Source organism: Ictalurus punctatus, chromosome 4, assembly GCF_001660625.3.
Source record: "Ictalurus punctatus breed USDA103 chromosome 4, Coco_2.0, whole genome shotgun sequence".
NCBI classification, from domain to species: Eukaryota; Metazoa; Chordata; class Actinopteri; order Siluriformes; family Ictaluridae; genus Ictalurus; species Ictalurus punctatus.
The window spans coordinates 23,224,823-23,248,803 of record NC_071284.1 but is presented as its reverse complement, the minus strand read 5'-3'; the positions used below and the strand labels follow the sequence as shown (position 1 = coordinate 23,248,803).

Below are 23,981 nucleotides of genomic sequence, written 5' to 3'. Positions count from 1 at the left end.
TACAAGTGTGTGCTTCCAACTTTGTATCAACAGTTTGGGGAAGACCCACATATGGATGCGATGGTCAGGTGCCCACATACTTGCCCGACATCATATACATCATGATGTCATGATGTCGGGACATCATGCCCGACATCATATACCAGTGTGTGCTTTCAACTTTGTATCAACAGTTTGGGGAAGACCCACATATGGGTGTGATGGTCAGGTGCCCACATACTTTTGGCTATATAATGTATATACATGATTTAAATGATGTTAAAGTGCATTGTGTATTTATTTAGAATAATTATTTATTAAGTCTGATTCTAAACCCAACATTAGTATTATAAACATTACTACTACTAAGAGAACCCATGTCACACCCCTCTTCGTCTCCCTCCTCTGGCTTCCTGTAGCCACCGGTATCAAATTCAAGACCTTGATGCTCACATACAAGACCTTGACTGGAACAGCACTCTCCTACCTCAACACTCTCCTGAAGGCTTACTTTCCTCATGCAATCTGCGATCGATCAATGACCAACAATTAGTAGTGCCTACTCAGCGTGGCTAAAGGTCCCTTTCCACACTAACTGTCACTCAGTAGTGGAATGAACTTCCAACCTCAATCCGGACCACAGAATCTGTCATTATCTTCAAAAAACAGCTAAAGACCCACCTCTTCTTTGAACACCTAACTAACCCCTAAAAAACAAACAACAAACAAAAAAACCCTTATTCTGGCACTTACACATCTACTCTGCACACTTTGCTTCTTCTAGAACTCAATTAAAAGATCTTGTATGGTTGCACTACTTGTATTGTTCTCTGCTTGATATATCACTTTGCTTATATTTCCTCATTTGTAGGTCACTTTGGATAAAAGCGTCTGCTAAATGAATAAATGTAAATGTACTACTATTACTAAAACTGAAAATACAAAATAAACAGACATATTACAATAAAATACACACACACACACACATCCCACAAACACACGTATCTCACAAGCAGACTTACTGGCAGTGATTTGCACAGAAATCATACTCATATACTATCAGACAACTATACTCATATACTATCCCAGTAGCGCATATAGTTTAAGCACAAAGCTGAAGACTCCCCCCTGCCCCCCAAAAAAAACACACACACAAACCCAGTATCCCAGAAGCATATACAAACATACCTACACATACATAATACCAGAGGCACATACAGTATAAGAACACATACACACACACACACACACACATATACACACACATATACACACACCAGAAAGTCCACGGGTGAGATGCAAAATCAGAACCCTCAGCAAAAGTAGCATGGAGTTAAACACAATCATCTGCGGGAGCAGTGAAAAACGGACAGATGAGGATCCACAGCACAGTGGGAAGAAAAGGAAAAGGAAGAAGATGTAGCAGCTGAATTCAGTCGTCTCTCTGATGGATTATGGAGATGAAAACTGAGGGAAAGGTGGGAGAGGCCTGAAGGATGCATGATGGAGAGTGGAGGATGTGGGAGGATTATTTATCCTTCTCTTCTCTTTCAGACACGCTCCAGTGATCCATTTATGTTCCGAAATGATCCATATTGTTTTCTCTTCTTGCTAATCCTTTTCTTCTCTCTCTTTCCACTCCCAATCTTTTTGTCCGGTCCATTTTCTATAATAGAGAACTCAGCCCAGTTACCCAATATCTCTGATGCAGCATCTGAGAATAGTGTGCGGTAAAAACAGATGGAGAGAGACAGAGAGGCAAGGAGAAGGAGGGGTAAATTGTGAGCCATATGGGGGGGGGGGGGTGTGTGTGTGTGTGTGTGTGTGTGTGTGTGTGTGTGTGTGTGTGTGTGTGTGTGTGTGAGTGAGTGAGTGAGAGAGAGAGAGACTGACTATGTATGCAGTGACGCTAAGCTCTCCTCTCAGTGCGAGTGATTGATAAAGGGAGAGAATGGAGGAAATTAGAGAGAATTAAGCACTCTAGGACCAAAAGTCTAAATTATAAACTGTGTTCATTTAAAAAAAAATTAAATTAATGACATGTTCTTCAAACTTGTAATAATTGGTTGGAAGGATTTTCTAAAAGTCGTGACAATGCTACAGTCATTTATGGCTGAAGAGCAGTTTGGAAGTGGCTTCACATGTCATGGAGGAAGTACAAATAAAGTTCTTAAAAAAGTCTGCAATTTTTTTTGACGGACATCAGAAGAGACAGCATCTTAATCAGAGACATTAATTATCTTGAGTTTCTTAGGAATAAAATTATGAACAAAACTAACAAAGTGAACTGTGAGCAGCTTCTCCTTTATGCCATGATACAGTTTTCCTAATAGGAGGGCACACATCAAAAACAGTGAATTAAAATCATGATAAAATAGACTACATCTCAGAGAGACATTATGATTTCATGACCTTGATTTGGTATCTTGCGACTACCAGTGCTCGCCCTAGACATCTGGGGGCCCTAAGCAAAACTTTGTCAGGGAGCCCCTGTCAGCAAAAGATAAAAGTCAAATTTACACGAGTAATATAAACATAAATAAAATATAATTATTCAATTACCAAATCTAAATTAATGAAGACTGAAAGACAACAAATTAAACTGGCAGTAAAAACAATTCATTCCAAATTTTGGTTGACAGCTAAAAAATGCTTTCTGAAAGTAAAGCTCTGGCACCATCTAGCAGTCCCAAAAACTAACACAGCTGAAATTATTTTCCAATGCGTAATTCACTAACAAAACAAAAGCGTGATAAATATTGTTTACTCAAGAATGCTTAAGTAAACATACAAAAATACATTAATAATTATCTAAATATTCAAACTTCAGAATAATGGTCACTGTTTCTAAAGCACTGACAGGAGTCATAAGATAGTAAATAATATACGAGATCAAGATTCAAGGTGGTTTGTAGTTTGCGTGCAGGGAGGACCGGCACTGGCGACTACATTGTGTGGACCTTAATTTGTGTTTATAATAGGATGTACTGGATCAAGTGCTGCAACTGAGGAATAATGAGGATGGAAGCCATATTGTTCAAATAAACCAAATTTGCAGTGATTAATGTGATAATTACAACTAGGACTGTGTATATCAATGCAATTGTAATATATTAGACTCAGATGTTGGTTTGAATGCTTGCCATTCTCATTCATACAGTCCGGTCTATAAGCATTTAGACAGCAACAGAATTGACGTCACTTTGCCTCTGTACACCACAACAATGGATTTGAAATGAAGCAATAGTGTAAGATGTGATTGACATATTCATGTTCAGCTTTAATTCAAGGGGTTTAACAAAAATATTGTATTAACCGTTTAGGAATTAGAGCAATTTAAATCATTTTCACAGGCTCATAAGTGATCAGACAAACCGATCCTGAGTGGGATCCTCTCTTCAGGTGAGGGAAAAGGCCTTGCCATTGTTTGAGTTGAGGAGTTCGAAATTATTTGAGACTGTCAACCTTCTCATAGTTGTCGTTGATGAAGATGCTTTACTGGTGTCCCACAAGGCTCAGTTCTTGGTCCTCTTCATGGAACTCTTCCATGGACATTCAGCTGTCCTTCTTACATCACACTGCTACTTTGACAACCTCATACCAGTTTCCCTTTTATAACATCAGGAGGATTCATCCATTTCTATCCACAGAGGCCACTCAGGTGCTTGCTCAGTTACTTGTCATTTTGAGACTGGACTACTGAAACTTGTTCCTGACAGGTCTGCCTCTCTGCCACTTATTCAGAATGCAGGAACAATGTGAAAGTATGACTTGTTTACAACCTTCCCAAGTTCTCCTACACTACTCCATTGCTATGCTCCCTGCACTGGATTCCTGTAACTGCTTCCATTAAATTTAAAACACAGATGCTTGCCTACAAATCCAAAAATGGACCAGCACCTACTTGCCTTAAAGCAGCACTTATCACATCCTGCATAGCATCACACTCCCTCCAGTCCTCTAGCACTGCTTGGTTGGACCCACTTTCTTTCAGCCTACAAGAAATGAATGCTTCATGGCACTTCTCTGTTCTGGCATCTGGGTGGTAGAATGAATTTCCCCAAGATCTCTGACCAGCTTAGTCACTAGCTGTCTTCAAAGAACAACTAAACACCAACATCTTCATGAAGTACTTTTTTTTTTTTTTTAAACAACCCAAAAACCTTGTTTTGTGTGTTTGTGTGTGTGTGAGAATAGAATAGAAATGCAATGTACATACCATCAATATAGGTGCTTCACTGTAAATTTAATTAAGCAGTCTCATTAAGTCAGAGCTTTAGATGCATGTTGGAAAGTGCATGTATGTTCAACTATCATGTCCAAAACTGTCAATTACCTCATCAACCACGCCCTTTTATTTATCATCAAATAACTTTTATAAAACACTTTTATCTTAAGGAAAAATATTGGGGTGGGTTTAAAACTGTACTGCAGTCAACCACTAGAGGGCCTCAGAGACATTTGGCTTCGCTTTTGAATACCGCTTACGAAGTCCACCCATATATACAGTCATTGGTGAGAACACGCATGCTGGCCTAGAGCTCATGTGTCCGCGAACACATTCACCCTGAGCTTATGAAAATGAATTACCATGTAAGTTGCATGGCCGCATCTCCTTTTAAATGGAACAGGAAAACACTGGGGACAAAAATATGGTAGGGACTTCAAAGACTCCACACGCAGTGTATGGCCAGCAACAGAAATGATAAAAATGTTGCTGAGGACAAAATAAGTTCCAAAGTGCAGTAACATTAATGGGAATAATAACATTACATGGTTTAAAGCTGATTTTTCCTTGACAAAAAATGGAGATCAGTGACCAAGTGACCCTGTTAGTAAGAGTGAGCTCACATGCACAGGTAATTGAGAGAGGGATGAAAGAGCGAGGGGAAATTTACAGCAGTGCAGGGATCCATTTGCCTAAAAGAATGCTGATTTTAAAGGCAGTTTATAGATTCCAAATCCAAACAGTTGAAACTATGCACAAACGGTAAACAATACTATTATTCCCTGCCCAGATGTACGCCTTACTTGAGATGTTTCAGTTTGGCATGAGCACAAGAGGAACGCAGCTCAAGCCTCTGAAGCGCTGAATAGAAATGCAGTGTCTAGATGCTTTGTCCTCACACAGTTTTCAGATTGAAGTGTTGCATTTAAAGTAGCTTGTCTTTGTGCATGTGTGCAGTTTGCTTCATCGTTGATGCACTTCTGGTGCAGTTCAGTTGGCTTGTTCACTCAGAGTGAACAAGACTAATTGCTACTACCCACAATGTGCATTTAAAAGCATACTTGGTGTTGAAATAAGCATGTCAAAATGCTCTATACACACACACACACACACACACACACGCGCACACACACACACACACACACACACACACACACACACACACACACACACACACACACACACACACACACACACACACACACACACACACACACACAGAGAGAGTACCTCATGGCAATCCTGCATGAATCTCTGCAGTTCCCACTGATCGGTAAGTTTTCGGAGCCACTGCTGTGCCACTTCACGGTTCTGATTCCCCCTGTCAGTCAAACATAAATAAAACACATGTTCTGTCCTGCCACCCCTAGCTGTTTATTTATTTATTTTTTACATCAGTACAACTTTAAAATTATTTTCTGTGTTCAGGGCAGCTACTAACAAGAAGTGAACGCATAGTTGTAAGTACAAATAAGAGGTGGCAGCAATGAGACTCCACAAAAATCACCTTTTGGTGTCACAAATACCAGGACATTTTTAATAAACTGTTCTTATTAGCTCTAAATGAGCCGAACATTGTCTCAGTTATAGAAACGGACACCAGTAGTAATTGCAACAGAACACCAGAGTTATAAAGTCTAAACTCAACTCGATACTCTACCAATTTGAGGATTTGACTATATACACGACTTTATCGCATGTTCCCTATAGTTTTTACCAGTACTGACTGTAAAATATATAGCATAGTGTAGTTTAGTTTAGAATTATAATCAACAAACCAGTTAAAGATGTGCATTTCCACAGAAATTAGTCTGTGGAGATCTTCAAATGGAATTCTCCAGTGAAGGGGATAGGGCGCCGACAAGCATTTGGGACACAGTTAGCTCAAAATGACCATGAAAATGAACTACGCCACAGTAATATGGTTTTTATATATAATGTGAGAAACCAAACCAAGCACATAACGTTTAAGCTAGAAAGGGGTTATGGGAAGAAAGAGAAAAGCTGCAATTATTCTCTAGAGCCGATTTCACACTCTTTATTGTAACTTCTTCATTCAATCAAGCAACCTGGAGTGTGCATGTATATGCTTATTTGTTGTGCCTCTAAATAGAGGTATTGTTTATAATGTACAGCATCTGATGGAGCAGATGTGCTCTGTCAAGTACAGCAGTACAACAGAACAATACGTTCACAAAAGAGCTGACAAAATGAATTTCACTGTTCAAATACTATTCAGATTTACACAATATCTGATTATTTAGGCTACTTAATTGGTTGCTATTTTTATGTGTATCCCGTGTCACCTAAGAAATGCAAAGTCTAACTGCCTGGAGTGGGGCATACAGGAGTACAGGAGTTATAGATGTGCCCTGTTAGACTGACCCTTTAAACAGTTAATAGCACTGAATGTCTACTCTAGGTTTGAGCCCAGGGTTTCACCTGTGAAAACTGCATTTGTTGTTTAAAATGGATAAACCAACATGAAGATCAGCGAGCTGTCTATGGGAGAAAAGCAAGCCATTTTGAAGCTGAGAAAAGAGGGACAAATGATCATTGCAAAAGCATTGGGCATAGCCAATATAACAAATTAGAATGTCCTGAAAAAGAACTAAACCCCTGGTGTACTAACAACCAGACAATGAACAGGACAGCCAAGGAAAACAACAGCAGCTGATGACAGAAACAAAAATCAGTGACATCGTCAACAGGGCATGGGTGAAGGTATTACAATCCACCATTCGAACGAGACTTTGAGAGCAGAAATACAGAGGCCGAACCACAAAATGCTAAACGCTCATCAGCAGTAAGAATCGGTAAGCCAGATTGGAATTTGCAAAAACAAACAGATGAGCCACAAAAGTTCTGGAACAAAGATTAACCTTTTCCAAAGTATGGAGAAAGAAATGGCCTGCTCATGATCCAAAACATACAAGCTCATCGATCAAGAACGGTTGAGGTAGTGTCATGCGCTGGGCTTGCATGGTTGCTTCTGGAACAGGCTCACTAATCATTATTGATGATGTAACTCATGTAGAGCTACAACAACTGATCGATAAAATCGATAATAATCGATTATTAAAACTGTTGTCAACGAATCTCATTATTGATTAGTTGGTCTGCGTGCTGCACGAGGTACATTTACTCATTACGTTACTTCTGCGGACCCCTAGTGATCAGTTGGGTAATTGCAGGGGGTCCGTGGGAAAGTTTTAAAAATGTTTGAATATTATATATATGTTTGTAAAATGGATCAAAACATATTCAAATGAGATATGTTTTAAAATGAACCAATGTGGTTATTCGTGTGCATTCAAAAATATCACAATCGTTCATTGATGGATTTTATTTTAAATTTATTTACAAATGAAATGATAATTTGCAAAAACCTATGAGTGGTAGAGAAGTTCAAGTGTCACAGTGATGGATAAAATAAACATAAGAATTCAGAGAGTCAAATGACCAATGTTAATATTATTAATGTTAAATATTAATAAAATAAAGCAACATATATAGAAATGACTGTTAAATATATAGCCTTTAATTGTTGTGGAGTGAGGGGGTAATAGTGGATTGTTTGAAATATGCTAGGAGTCCAGAGCTCACAAAAGGTTGAGAACCACTGGTCTATTGTATGAATTTTAGAAAGGTAATATCGTCTCAAATGGAACACGTTAGTTTTTTACTAACCGGAAGTATAAGCCGCTTCTTAGTCAGTGGCACGTGACGTCATACGCATGTAATGCGACGCCGCTAGCTTTAGCAGATACCTAGAGTCAACGACAACGACTTTCTTCAGTTTACTGTTCATGTGAACGTTACCTTTTATTCCCAACATGACCTCAGTCACCATCAGACATCAGACAGAGGCGTAATCATCAAGTGACTGAGGAAGAAAGTGTGCAACCTCCAAGTCCTCTAAGGCAGGGGGCAATTTTATATTAAACACCCTGAAGAAGATCAAACTTTATAAATCGGAGTTTGTGTAGCAGGGAAGCATGACAGTGATGTACGAGCAGAAACTTGTGTCTGTATCTAAAATGCTCCACTGTGTTCAAGGGCTTGGGTAAACTGGTGCGAGTTGCTTAAAAGGTTAAGTTTATATTATATATATAAGTATTTATGCATTACTTTTTATGGACGCACAAAAAGCACTGAATTAAACTACAGTACTAAATGAATAATATATATTCTGGTGTGTATCTGTATGTATTGGGTTCTTTTCAGTCTTATATAATTGGACAAACAGTTGTGTAAAATTTTAGTCTGAAGTTTATATTTGTAACACTCAGTTTGTGGATTTTATTTTAAATACATGAAAAAATGGCACTGAATGTTTGCGCCCCCCCATCCAATTAATCGAAAAAATAATAATTTTTAGTCATGTCTGACCTGGTAATGAGTAAATCCACACGATCTCGGATGCGCTCAGAGTAGATGTTGTTCTGGCTGATAAGACTCTCTCCTGCCTCAATCACAGCTTTGATCCGGTGCAGATTGAGCTCCATTGCCATGCTGAACTCTTTGTGTTTCTTAATGGCTGCTTCCACCGTCTCCACTGTGGTAGGGAGCTCCACGTGTGCCAATGAGGACTCCTAATGAGAAAATAAAGAAAATAACTCTTGCATTATATCTTCATCTAACTGATAATCCATATAAACAATCAATTATTAACAAGCCATTATTAGACATGTGCAAATAATCACTTATACACAGTTAGGTACATTTAAATATTCAACAAGCATGATTTCTGTTATTAAAGACATGTTATGTTATTAGACATGAAATGTTATTAAAAATGTCAAAGAATACTGATGAATGGTGGAAAATAAAAAAATAAAAACAAGTAAAACACAAATTTACAGTGTGGTTGTTAATAATTTCAAGCAGATGCAACTATTAAATATATAGGTCATATTTATGTGCATAAGGGCTTTTATACGGACTAAATTTGACATCATAGATGGTTCATTTAAAAACCCTGTCTAGTAAATGGCATTTAACAAATGTATTTGCAGAGGAAATCTCACTCTTTGCATGCAGGCAACTTCACTGTTCACAAATTTACCAATTTACTTATTTTTTTGTTATTTGTTTGTAAGACAATTGGCCTCATTTTAGTAAAGGTGTGTGTGTGTGTGTGTGTGTGTGTGTGTGTGTGTGTGTGTGTGTGTGTAAATGTTTACGCAAGCCAAACTGAACTAAAAGTTTACACCAGATTGACAAAGGATTGTACTCGCATGCGTTTTCGATGAATCACCTGTAAATCACCCATGCATTCACAATACAGCTGATTTCATTAGATGTCAACCACAAAACTCCATAAAAGGCAAAGCTCGCACAGCTGAAATGACATGTAAACTGCAAAAAAACAACTTTCTCAGAGGGAGAAATGAAACTTATTATACACCTCCTTGAAAAGGCCAAAATCTGAGCTGATTTACAGAAACAGTGGATTAGATATGAGGTGAAAAGCAATGGTTTTACATGAAAACAAAGGGAAAAAAATCTACTCTAACCTGGTGATCATGGACATCAAGCACATCATCCTTGTATACAGTGGCATTTTTAATTGAAGGACTGGTCTTATTTGTCTTAATTTATGGATTTATGTTTACTTGCTTTTATATATATATATATATATATATATATATATATATATATATATATATATATATATATATATATATATAGATAGATAGATAGATAGATATATATATGCTGTTAATATGAAACGAATGGATGTCACAAAATATTTAAACTTGACAGCATAATCCATATAAAAAAAGTGCAGTAACTCATCATCATTTATATGATGTGAACCTGATTAGTTGAGGTTTACACTAGTTAGTCTTCTTATGCATATATTTACACACATTCAGGAGCACGAATAGGATATGAAAGATTTTCCAAAATTATAGGGTTTTCATTAATACCACATTTATTGTGTAAATGTGTCATGTAAACATCGGAGAAGGACTGTGATATAGTCACATATAGTCACACCTAGTCACATATCTTGTTTCACCTGATTCACATTTTGGCTCATTAGCACTGGTGTATATATATAGTCAGGTTCTGCACTGCGTGGGTTATCTTGCATTGTTGGGTCTGTTTTTCAGTATCATGTTATGCTCATGCTTGTTTCATGTTTTTTTACATTTGTACCTTGCCACGTGTTCTAGAAGTCTTGTTTTGTTTTGTACATTATTAAACGTTCCAATTCAGTTCTGCATTTGCATCCGTCTCTACCTACATACATGACAAAATGCATTTACGAACAATGTACTTTTAAATCGATCCGTATCCACCTTGATAAATGAGGACCAACACTGATAAAATATCAATTATATCTGAACAAAAAGTAGTGTTATGGAAATAAAAGCTTGATAGTTTTGATCAATCCATTAACCTGCTCAATATAACTGAGTGCAAAATGCATAAAATACAGAGTAACATTAAAAAGATTTCACTAAATGGGTAACGTTAGCATGCTAGCTATGCTAAAACTGAGCAGCAAATAAGAAGTCAGATCCAATCAAGTCAGATACGGAAAAAATACACATAATTCCACATACTCTGTTACCCACTAAACCAGTTGTTTAAAAAACCTTAACAACTGGTTAATTGTACAAATGCCCCAAATTACAGAACAAATAACTTACCTGCTCAGCAAGAAAAAAGCTGAAACTGCATTACTCCTGAGTTCTTCTTGTTCTTATAATATAACTTCAGACTCTTTCACTTTCTCACTTCTCTTTGGTTTGTTTTCACCACATATACAGTATAAGAAACCTAAATACCAGTTCAATCTAAGATTTGTAGATTACAGTGGTACTTGAAAGTTTGTGAATTTTCGAAATATTTGCATAAATATGACCTAAAACATCACCAGATTTTACCACAAGCCCTAAAAGTAGACAAAGAGAACCCAATTAAACAACTGAAACAAAAATATTACACTTGGTTATTTATTTATTAAGACAAATAGTCCAATATTACATATCTGTGAGTGGTAAAAGTATGTGAACCTCAAGGATTAACAGTTAAATCGAAGGTGAAATTAGAGTCAGGTGTTTTCAATCAATGGGAAGACAATCATGTGTGAGTGAGCATCCTGTTTTATTTAAAGAACAGGGATCTATCAGAGTCTGATCTTCACAACACATGCTTGTAGAAGTGTATCATGGCATGAAAAAAGGAGATTTCTGAGGACCTCCGAACAAGAGTTGTTGTTGCTCATCAGGCTGGAAAAGGTTACAAAACCATCTCTAAAGAGTTTGGACTCCACCAATCCACAGTCAGACAGACTGTGTACAAATGGAGGAAATTCAAGAACATTGTTCCTCTCCCCAGGAGGGGTCACCCAACAAAGATCCCTCCTGGAGTAAGACGTGTAATAGTCCGCGAGGTCACAAAGGAACCCAGGGTAACTTCTAAGCAACTAAAGGCCTCTCTTACATTGGCTAATGTTAATGTTCATGAGTCCACCATCAGGAGAACACTAAACAAATGGTGTGCATGGCAGGGTTGCTAGAAGAAAGCCACTGCTCTCCAGAAAGAACATTGGTGCCCTTCTGCAGTTTGTTAATGATCACATGGACAAGCCAGAAGACAAGTGGAAAAATGTTTTGTGGACGAAGGAGAGCAAAATATAATTTTTGGTTTAAATGAGAAGTGTTATGTTTGGAGAAAGGAAAACAGTACATTATAGCATAAGAACCTTATCCCATCTGTGAAACATGGTGACGGTAGCATCATGGTTTGGGCCTGTTTTGCTGCATCTGGGCCAGGACGACATGGCATCATTGATGGAACAATGAATTCTGAATTATACCAGTGGATTATAAAAGAAAATATCAGCACATCTGTCCATGATCTGAATCTCAAGAGAAAGTCATGCACAAGACAACAACCATAAACACCCAAGTAATTCTACCAAAGAATGATTAAAAAGTAATAAAATTAATGTTTTGGAATGGATGAGTCAAAGTCCTGACCTTAATCCAATAGAAATATTGTGAAAAGATCTGAAGCAATCAGTTCATGTGAGGAAACCCACCAACATCCCAGAGCTGAAGCTGTTCTGTACTGAAGAATGGGCAAAAATTGTTCCAAGCCGATGTGCAGGACCGCAAACATTTAGTTACAGTTATTGCTGCACAAGGGGGTCACACCAGATTCCGAAAGCAAAGGTTCACATACTTTTGCCATTCACAGATATGTAATATTGGATCATTTTTATAAGATAATATTGTTGTCTCATATGTTTAATTGGGTTCTCTTTATCTACTTTGAAGACTTATGTGAAAATCTGCTGATGTTTTAGGTCATATTTATAAAGCAATATAGAAAATTCTAAAGGGTTCACAAACTTTCAAACACCACTGTAAAAGCACCACCATCTTGGTGAGGGTGACTTTCTAGATTGTCCCCATTGAGGTGAATTGAACACAGAGCATCTACAAAGATTTTTGTACACTGTGCAGCATTTAGATGTAATAATCACTGACACCTCAAAACAAGAAAAAAGCAATTACTGTCAAACATGATCCTTGATCAATTTATGATGTATATGTTGCTGTAAATGTATTTTTACATTACATTTTTGATTTTATGTAATCTGTGCTAATTTGATGTAAAATGCTAAAATCTTTTTATACGGATTAAAAAAATAACTCTCGGAATCGCTAATCTGCTTTATTATTAACAGGCTATTATTATAGTTATTTTTTTAATACATGTTAAATGTAAAAGATTTAAAAGTATCAGTAGTAAAACGACAAGATCAAATTGGCAAATACCATGTTTGGTGTCATGCGACATTTGACTTATCTGAGTTGGCATATAATGTATGTGTACAAGAACATCATATTACAGCGTATGTTTAATTTTCATGTTTACGCCCTCAAAAAAGTCACCAAGTCATTGGTCGATGGTTCGGCTATAAACTGTGGTGTTCTCATATAGCACGTTAGCCAAACATTTTATTCAATACAAGCAAAACTGCTTATAAAATAATTACACAAGTAACAGTAAAAGAATGATGTTAATAATGACTTGTGTATGAGTAATAGAGTTTTCAATAAGAAAACAACTCAAGTAGCAAGTTACTATTTACTTCGGATCTGATTAAAATGAAGGGGAAATCCTGAATCTCAGACTACATGGAGAACTCTAAGTCACACCTCTCCTTGAAAGTCTGTCTGCTCTGTTTATCTGATATAAAACCTGGGTTCAAGATGAAGCAGTGTATCCCAGTCCTGTGATGGGTACAACAACACACAACCTGTCATTTTCAACAAAAAACCCCCCCACACACACCCAACGGTTGACTATCTTAACATGTTAACAACACAAACAAGTCAGCATCTGCAACACAACAGAGAACAAAAGAACAGCGTATGTGCATGGATTATCTTCCAGGACTGAGCCGCTAAAAAAAGTGAGCAGTTGTTTCGGATGCTTTCAGACCACTACCATTATATGTGATCTAAACTAATTATTAAAACTACATATATTCATTAACATTTAACAGTAATGGAGAAATGCCACCAAATGTAGCGTAGTAAAAGTACAGTTCTGTGATTAAAAATGAACGTGAGTAAGAGTATAAGTATGGCCAGTTAAACCTACTGTTAAAAGTACTTTTATTATTTTTTTCTTTTCAAAAAGTTACTCAAGTAAATGTAACGGAGTAAATGTAGCGCATTACTACCCACCTCTGTCTGCAAGTTTATTTTCTTTCAAAATATTTGAACATTTAGCCAGCTGGAGAGTTACTGTACTGTATTCGAAGGAATATAAATTGTCTTTTAAGATCTGATACTGGTGAATTATGCACAATATGACCAGGCATATGAGCTAACAAATGAAAAAGGTGAGTTTTGATTTTTATTTGAAAATTCTTTGTGTTTTTTTCTCTATTATGAAATTGTGTGATAAAAATTGTGTGGTTTTTGTATCCACTAATTCAATTGACAGGCTTTTAATAACACTAGATAGAAGTCTTTTTTTGTTCTATGAGGTAACCTACTAGCCATCTTGTTAATGCTACTTTTGCCAAAAAAAAAAAAGAAAAAAAATTTCCCGCCCATTTCATGTAAACAAAAATGCATCCGGGGTTCTGTTCTGTGTCTTTGTGTTGATATGTACTTGTATATACTTGGTATACTTGTTCTTCTTTGCTGCATCACATATGTACTCTATACTATATGAGTGCACAGGTCTCACCTGGTTGTTGAGGAAGGCCTCGGCCTGCTTGACGTCTTTCATGAAAAGATGGTAGATGTGTGCCTGCACTAGCTCATCCCTCCTGCTCTCCCACATCTGTAGCAGCTTGTTCCAGCCTGCACTAAGTTTCTGGAGCCACTGGTGCAGTGCAGCATTCGCTAGTAGAGTGTCCTCCGAGTCCAACAGCTCCCTCACAGCTTGCAGCCTCTCAAAATCCTCCTCATAGCTGCGAATTTCTTCGTTAAGAGCTGCGTGAAGGTTGATGAGCCTCTCAGCCTCATCCAAAGACTCGGGCAGCTCATTAGATGCTGCCTCCGTCTGCTTCTGTACCATCCATGTCAAAAAAGAATCCAAATCTTGAATGAACTGCTGCAGCCGGCCAGCTACGGTCAGCGAATCCTCACAACCCTGAAGAGTACGTTTCAATTCATCCCACTCCACACTCACACCCTCAAAGGGAATCAGGATCTCCTCTGCTTTGTGTGGCTCAGAGGTCGCAAGGTCTTCTGCTTCCTGCTGCAAATGGATGAGTTTGGGCTCTAGAACAGCGAGAGCTCCCTCCATGGTGGACAAACGCCGCTGCAGCGCTAAGACGCTTCCCAGATCACTGCCCGAATATTGCGTAGAATCAATGGCTTTGCGTTTTTCCTGAATCTGTGATTTAATCTCACTGCACTCAAGTAAATAATTCTGGATGCGAAGGACAGAGTCCAAATGATCCTTCTTCTGCTCAACCAGCTCTACCATATGGTTCCACCTGCAGCAGATAACAACAATAACTTTTATTTGTATATGTATGGCAGCTTTCTCGAAAGTAAATTAGGTTCTACCCAATAAACAGCAAATCTTTAGTACATTGTTTATGTCTTCTGATTCATTGGGTTTCTGCGTTGTTCTGCATAGGGGACGTTTTAATTAAAAAGATTTTAGATTATACTTACTGATATACTCTTTAAATTATATAAAGTAAATAAGTACAGTAAGTTTGCACTTGTGAATAGACCCTTTTAGACTATAGGGATGTTTCTCAATCTGTATTGTAATTTACTCATCTTTCAGTGGTCAAAACATTTCTCCATTAGTTATGGAGAAACACACAGGCAGTAGTCAGAGCAACCTCAAAAATAGTTTGATTTTTTTTTTTTATGTTATTTGACCCAAAATAAATATTTGAAAGGTCATCATGTTGTTTTGATATGTTTGTGTAGATAGAAGCCTTGTTTTGAATGATAGGAAAGAACTACCTAGGAGCACTGCCAAGATGGCTGCTGAATAGACAGACTTTACTAGATGGACTTTGCTTTAATCCTACCAAAATATCAAGTATGTATCCTTCGGTGACACAAAAATGCCATGATTCATTGTGACAACACAGTGATAGCAGATGAGGCAACTCACAGTTCTATATTCAGGTTTTTTTTTTTATTTGAGCTAAAGTTAGTAATTTTATACTAGGTACACATATGCTAACTACCTGATAATCCATAATGATAATAATAATGATAATAATAATAGTAATAATAGTAATAATAATAATAATAATAATAATAATAATAACAACAGCAACAACAATACTACTACTACTACTAATAATAATAATAATAATAATAATAATTATTATTATTATTATCAGTGGTTAGGGAGGACGGTGTGGGTGTGTGTGGGTGTGTATTGAGTGGGTTCATCTTGGCTCAGTATGTATCAGCCGCAGCAGATGGCAGCACCCTTATAGAACCATATTTCTGCCAAGGTCTCACACACACACACACACACACACACACACACACACACACACACACACACACACACACACACGTGAGCATCATGTTTACAGGTTTGCCCATAAACATGCTTATAATTTGCCATCTTGTGTAAGCAGCAAACAAGAAAAAAGTGCTACATAAAATCATGCCATTTTACATAAAAGAACCAGATCAAGGCAAGAAGTAAATAGTTAGCTAGTTCGTTTAATTTGATCACCTGCCACAGCTGTTAATGAACACAACACACAATTGTCTAGAAAGTCTTTGTATGCTGTAGCATTAAGATCTTCCTTCACTGGAACTAAGAGGCAAAAACCTGTTCTAATATGGCGATGCCCCTGTGCACAAAGTGAGGTCCATAAAGACATGGTTTCCCAAGGCTGGTGTGGAAGAACTTAAGTGGCCTGCACTGAACCCTGATCTCAAACACACTGAACATCTTTGGGATGAATCTGAATGCCAACTTCGCAACAGGCCTTCTTGCCCGACATCAGAGCCCAACCTCTTGTGCTCTTGTGGCTGAAGGTGCACAAAAGTGGAAAGCCTTAACAGAAGGGTGGAGGCTGTTATAGCAGCAAAGGGGAAACAACTCAATATTAATACACATGGTTTTGGAATAGGATGTTCAATACTCAGGTGTCCATGTACTTTTGGCCATATAGTATACAGACAGTAGGTTACACTACAATTCTTTGTCAGTATACCATACTGCATACTATCATACAACATAATATTAGCATTCTCATAATCATGAAGAATGGTGGGCCTCTGGGATATTTCTCCCTATCACCAATTTTTGTTTATTTTCATTAATTATTATCATTTAAATTAACCAGGTATGAATAAAGTCCCACAAGTGTGTTACCTGCTGTTCAAGTGATCCTGACACCCTCTGACCTCAGTGGAACTGGGATGGTCACCGTCCAAGAGCTGCTGAACAATAAGATTCACATCCAGGATCCTTCCCATCAAGCTGTTCATCTCCTGGTCCAGGCTCTCAAACCTAACAGACAGAAAGGCATCTATTTCACCATTCACCCAACACCAAAGCAACACTGCCCTTATTCAGAAGATATCTGCAACTCTCTTCTGTAATAGTACTCTTGCATCATAGATAAACATCTATGAATCCCATCCCAACCCAGAACACTCCTCCTGTCCAGTAGTGGCACGTTGTGTTGTATATGGGCGCACCTGAAATTGCATGCCGTGTTTGTGCACGTGTCGGGCTACCCCATATAAGTAACACCATTGCCTTCCACAAAGCCCTCTGTCCCTACTCCACAGAAATGCATGTTTTGGCAGTATAGTAAGAGTGCAAGTCTTCAAGGTTGTCCAAGACAGGCACAACACTGTGACAATCAAAGACAATCAAATGTCTCATCACCATCTAAACATGGGACCTTTTGCCATTGTTTCACAAGCTCATTCCTACTGTAGGAACCAAATTAGCATGTAACGCTTTGGGGCGAGTCTACATGACTTGGAGTCCATCCTGCCATAAAATACATAATGTCAGTCTCATTTGATACTCTGGTCATTATACACTTCATGGAGGTGTTGTGTATGAGAGTAAGCCCTAGAGAATGAGGAATGTCTTGGGGAAGAGACCTGTATGATCTGGTCTCATCTGAGCTCCTTTGGATGCAATTCCATCCACATCATACTGTATGCTAGCCACTCAGGTTCATCCATTCATTCTGCTGTAAAAGTTTCCACATTTACTTGTTATTACATGTTATTCCTGTATTATGCCCAGTACAGTAAACACTATAATTATGCTAACTCTACAATACTCAGTTATTTTGGAGAAAAGTATGGTGCATTAATAATGCGTGATTTGTTTGATTGCTAGAAATAGTTTTCTAGCTGAAGTTTTGGTACATTAGTCACGTTTGAAAGTGACCTCTGACAAGCTAGTATACAAGGCTAATACTTGTTTAGAGTTCAAATAAAAACCTCTGATAAGTAAATCAGAAAGGTTTGCATGTCTATAAAAATCCTCTGAGCTAAACAAATAATTATTTAATAAGTAGGCCATATACAAACCTCTGGCGTAGAAATGTCACTTTATAGTGGAAGCTTAGTATGAAGCCGTTTTAAATTAAATGTAACATGAACACTGAGATTTTATCCTTTTAGCACCTTAAGTAAAAGGCTGTTAAGCTAAATAATTATTGGTGTCAGATCCTTAAGTGAATCAGTATTGGATTTAGATCTTTAATTGAATTTTGGAGTCAGATATAAGTCATAAGGTTAATGCGCCTTTAACCTTCGACTGTTCCAATTCCTGCCGTTGGTCATAGGATAGCAGTGGATTAAGATAATATCATTTTATTTTTAGTCCTACAGTGCAACTAAGCAAGACAGTATTTTGAAGTGCAGTTAAGCTGGCTAGCTAGTTAGCCATAAACAAACTGCTATTTGTGCTCTATGCTGTTTACCTTACAAAATAAAAGTATCTGCTAGGGGGCAGTGGTGGCTTAGCGATTAAGGCTCTGGGTTTCTGATTGGAAGGTCAGGGGTTCAAGCCCCAGCACTGCCAAGCTGCCACTGTGGAGCCCTTGAACAAGGCCCTTGAACAAGGCCCTTGAACAAGGCCCTTGAACAAGGCCCTTGAACAAGGCCCTTAACCCTCCCTGCTCCAGGGGTGCCGCATCATGGCTGACCACACACTCCGACCCCAGCTTCCTGACAGGCTGGGGTATGCGAAGAAAACAATTTCACTGTGCTCTACTGTATATGTGACCATTAAAAGAATAAATGTACTGTAAATGTAAAATTCAACTGTAAAATTTTACAGAGAGCTCAGATTTCAGAACTGAATTAAATTAACACTTCTTGGAGAGTCACCTGCCGATTCAATGCACATTAAGCCGTTGCTGTCTCAGTTACACTCAATTGAACCTATATCCACCTATATCCACTTTCCTGCACAATAATAACTCAGGTACCTGACTCTTTGTTGAATCCACAATGTATGACCAGGACATTCAAGTTTTTTTACACACACAAAAAAACACCTGTGGTATAGGTATCTGCACTAGAGTAGGCACTTTTTCCTTGAGAGAGTCATATTTTAGGTGTATCTAGTAAATACACACCATCTAGTGTATAGACATTTGGCAAAAGTTTGTGAACACCTGACCATCACACCCATATGTGGTTCCTCAATTGGACAATTACAAACTAAAAGGCCTAGCCAAAGCATGTTCCAGCACGACAATGCCCTTGTGCAAGGTCCATGAAGGCAGTTTGCCAAACTCAAGTGGCCCTAACCTCAATTCCACTGAACACTTTTGAAATGAAGCTGGAACGCCAGCGTGCTCCAGGCCTTCTCACACAACATCAGTATCTGACCTCACTAATACCCTTTTAGTTAGTTACATTTATATAGTGCTTTTCTAGACACATCAGCGCTTTACATTTACACTTTACACTTCTGCTCAATAATTTCCAGTTCCAGTGACAGGGTACCCACCACACACCAGCTATTAGTGGAGAGGAGATATTGATGTAAACAATTCAGTGATGGAGATTATTAGGGGACCATGATAGAGAAGGGCATGGGGGAATGTCACCAGGACAGTGTGGTATACCCCTATTCTTTTACGATAAATGTCCTGGGATTTTTAATGACCACAGAGAGTCAGGACCTTGGTTTTAAGGTTGGATTTTTTTAAAACTAGGATTTAATGTCTCATCCGAAAGATGGTGCTGTTTTTACAGTATAGTGTCCCCGTTACTATACTGGGACATTAGGTCCCACACAGACCACAGGGTGAGCACAGGCTGCTGGCCTCACTAATACCACTTCCAGCAGCAACATTAGTTTACCCCAGCAGGTCACTCATCCAGGTATTGGCCAGGCTCAACCCTGCTTAGCTTCAGTGGGAAACTAAGCGAGAGCTGCATGGAAATATGGCTGTAGCACCCTTCTTGTGACAGAATGGGCACATTCCCACGGACATGCTCCAAAATCTACTGGAAAGCACATATGGGTGTGATGGTCAGGTGTCCACAAACTTTTGGCCACATAGTGTATCTGCAGTACACTAGTTGTCCCTTCAAGCAATGCCTGAGAATGGGCAATTCAAAATAATAGGATCAGCAAGTTACTTTGCCAGTCAATCAGTCACTCAGTGAGCAAAAATGCCTGATCTAGGAAATAACAGATACAAAGTTAATCTTTTAAATCATCATTAAGTCAACAAATAAAATTACTGGCAAACGTATAATGTGTGTATTGAATTTAATTTACTCTCCTACCTGTGAGCAATCACCTCAACATCCTCAAGTCTCTCAGGAACATCCATTTTCTTCAGCCATTTTTCCTTCTCATCAATCCACAGTTCACATGCATTCACTTCACTGAACATGCGGTAGACAGCAAGAGCATCGTTCAGCCACTGCTGTCTCATCACCGCAACCTCTGCTACCTCACTGTACACACGCTCCACTTCCTGTATCCGCTCCTTCACTTCCTCTAGCTCTCCATAATAAAGTGGCAGCACTACTGCATGTTTACGGAGTGCTACAACATTTTGCCGGTGCTTGTCCACTTCGTCACGAACACGGACATGCTTCTTGAGCAGCGACTGCGTAGAAAACTCATCGTGACCAAAATCGTCACTGGAGACAAGTCTGTAAGCATCTTGAAGCCATGCTAGCTGATCATCCATTTCGGCACTAAACTGAAAGAAATCCAGCGCCTCCTGCAGGTGGCCAAGTCTCATTGCGGCTTGATCCTCTAGTCTTTTCCAATCTTCCTTCACCTCCATCAACTTATCATTTATTCCAGCTGTGTGCAACCGTTTCTGCGTGACAATTTGCTTTCCCTTTTTCATAGTCTGCTGGAGAAGTGCACGTCGAGCTAACAGCTCACCAGCTAGGCTCTTGTGCTTCTGCAGGAGCTTTAGGACGCTGCTCAGATCTTTACCGCAGCTTTGTGTGTTCAGGATCGCAATCTTCTCGCGCATCCAGCACTCAGACTCTTCTACTTCCTGGAAGAAAACCCAGAGCTCACGAGAATCCTCCAGCTCAGAGCGACGTTTAGCGGCGAGCTGTTTCAGTTCCTCCAGACAAGTGCTCACATGATTAACACGATTGCAGATCACCTGAGGGTCGCATGGCTGGTATCCTACAAAAGACCAAGAGAGATATAATGATATATTCAGTTGTATACTAATTATTTATGACATGATGAAACAATATATCCAAATGATTGGCTGCAGCAAATCAGATTCTCAGATTAATCCAGTGTTCCCCAATTTTCTTTAACTGTCGTGGCCATTTATTTCCCATTTACCAGTTTTTGGCTTGAAAAGTTATTTAAACAATTATACTAAAACCATCTAATTGAAACTTCATCTACTGATATCTTGTTCTTATTGCTGTTGCCTTAAGTTATATCGCTATAGGGACAAAAGAGAACTTATATGGTTTATTTGAGTTACATACAACCCCAATTCCAAAAAAGTTGGGATGCTGTGTAAAATGTAAATAAAAACAGAATGCAATGATTTGCAAATCTCATAAACCCATATGTTATTCACAATAGAACATAGAAAACATAACAAATGTTTAAACTGAGGAAATGTACCATTTTAAGAAACAAATAGGGTAATTTTAATTTGAGGGCCGCAACACGTCTCAAAAAAGTTGGGACGTGGTCAACAAAAGACTGGAAAAGTAAGTGTTACTAAAAGGAAACAGCTGGAGGAGCATTTTACAACTAATTATGTTAATTACAATAGGTCAGTAACATGATTGGGTATAAAAAGAGTATCTTAGAGAGGCAGAGTCTCTCAGAAGTAAAGATGGGATGGAATCTGGATGGAAGCATATGTTGCTCTAAAACCTGTATATACCTTTCAGCATTGATGGTGCCTTTCCAGATGTGCACACTGCCCACTCCATAGGCACTAATGCACCCCCATACCATCAAAGATGCAGGCTTTTGAACTGAGCACTGATAAAAAGCCGGATGGTCCCTCTCCTCTTTAGTCCTCTTTAGTTTAGAGGACCCGGCATCCATGGTTTCCAAAAAGAATTTCAAATTTCACTTCGTCTGACCACAGAACAGTTTTTCACTTTGACAGTCCATTTTAACTGAGCTTTGGCCCAGAGAAGACGGCAGTGTTTCTGGATCATGTTCACATATGGCTTCTTCTTTGCGTGATAGAGCTTTAACCAGCATTTGTGGATGGCATGGCGAACTGTGTTCACAGACAATGAGTTCTGGAGGTGTTTCTGAGCTCAAAAAGTGATTTCCATTATAGAATCATGCCTGTTTTTAATGCAGTGCCACCAGAGGGCCCGAAGATCACGGGCATGCAATATTGCCAATTAACCTCCAGCTGGTTCATTTTAGTAACACTTACTTTTCCAGCCTTTTGTTGCCCTAATCCCAACTTTTTTGAGACGCATTGCAGCCATCAAATTCAAAATTACCTTATTTTTTTTTTACTTAAAATGGTACATTTCCTTAGTTTAAACATTTGATATGTTTTCTATGTTCTAATCTGAATAACATATGTGTTCATGAGATTTGCAAATCATTGCATTCTGTTTTTATTTACATTTTACACAGCGTCCCAACTTTTTTGGAATTGGGGTTGTATTTTATTGTGGACATTGATGTGTTTTTGAGCAATTAAATGACTTTATTATAAGTTAAATAACAGTTATGTCTTCTGTGGCACTCTCAACACACGGTTTTTAAATTTTGGATTAAAGCATCACAGATTGAAAAACATGCACTTAAATCACAACAATAAATACAGGAACAAAATCAAATCAGTACAAATATACAAAGCTGTATGACGTGTGCACAATACTGTACGAAGTGCTCACGATACTGTGCAAAGTGTTTTCATAGATATGAAGTGTTTTTGTGATACTGCGCAAAGTGTATGAAGTATGTTCATGATATTGTGTTTGCAATACTTTGCAAACTTGCAAAAATGAAATGTTTAAAATATTGTGCATGTTGAATATCACAGTACATCATAAAATCAATTATGGGTACATGCATACTGTGTGTTATGTATGCACAACCTACAACTAAAACTACAAATACAGGAACAAAAACCAATGCAAATATATAATCTTACATCACTTCTGGTGATGGCGTACTGTGCAATACTGTGTGACATTTTCATCATATTGTATGAAGTGTTCATGACACTGTATGGAGTACACTAGATTGCCAAAAGTATGTGGATACCTGACCTGGATACTTATGTGTGTTTGTTGAACATCCTATTCTAGATTTAGTCCCCTTGGCTGTTATAATAAACTTCACTCATCTGGAAAGGCTTTGAGAGAGATTTTGGAACATGGCTGTGGGGATTTGTTCCCATTCACAAAAAAATTCAACTGAATTCACACACTGGTGTTGGGCGAGGAGGTCTGGGGTGCAGTCAGCATTCCTATTAATAGCAAAAGGCTTTGAGTGAGGTTGAGGTCAGGGCTCTTTGCAGGACACACTAGTTCTTCCACTCCAGCTTTTGCAAACCTAATCTTTTACTGTACGTACCTCACTTTGTGCACAGGGGCATTGTCATTTTGCAACAAGTCTGATCCAGGCACAATTGTGTGCTTCAAACTTTGCGGCCACCATTTGGGGAAGGCCCGCATAGGAGTGTGATGGTCAGGTACAGTGAGGGAAAAAAGTATTTGATCCCCTGCTGATTTTGTACGTTTGCCCACTGACAAAGAAATGATCATTCTATAATTTTAATGGTAGATTTATTTGAACAGTGAGAGACAGAATA

General features: G+C 38.3%; 1 protein-coding gene across 1 annotated transcript in view; it reads right to left on the bottom strand.

The window, feature by feature from the left end:
• LOC108264651 (spectrin beta chain, non-erythrocytic 4) overlaps positions 1-23,981 on the bottom strand; it is a 100,709-nt gene that overhangs the window by 54,985 nt on the left and 21,743 nt on the right. The window contains exons 13-17 of the mRNA XM_047155032.2: positions 20,473-21,343; positions 17,069-17,206; positions 14,441-15,197; positions 8,600-8,802; positions 5,438-5,528 (exon numbers count right to left, since the gene is read on the bottom strand). Coding sequence (XP_047010988.1) covers positions 5,438-5,528; positions 8,600-8,802; positions 14,441-15,197; positions 17,069-17,206; positions 20,473-21,343 — 2,060 coding nt within the window. The remainder of the gene's footprint in view (positions 1-5,437; positions 5,529-8,599; positions 8,803-14,440; positions 15,198-17,068; positions 17,207-20,472; positions 21,344-23,981) is intronic.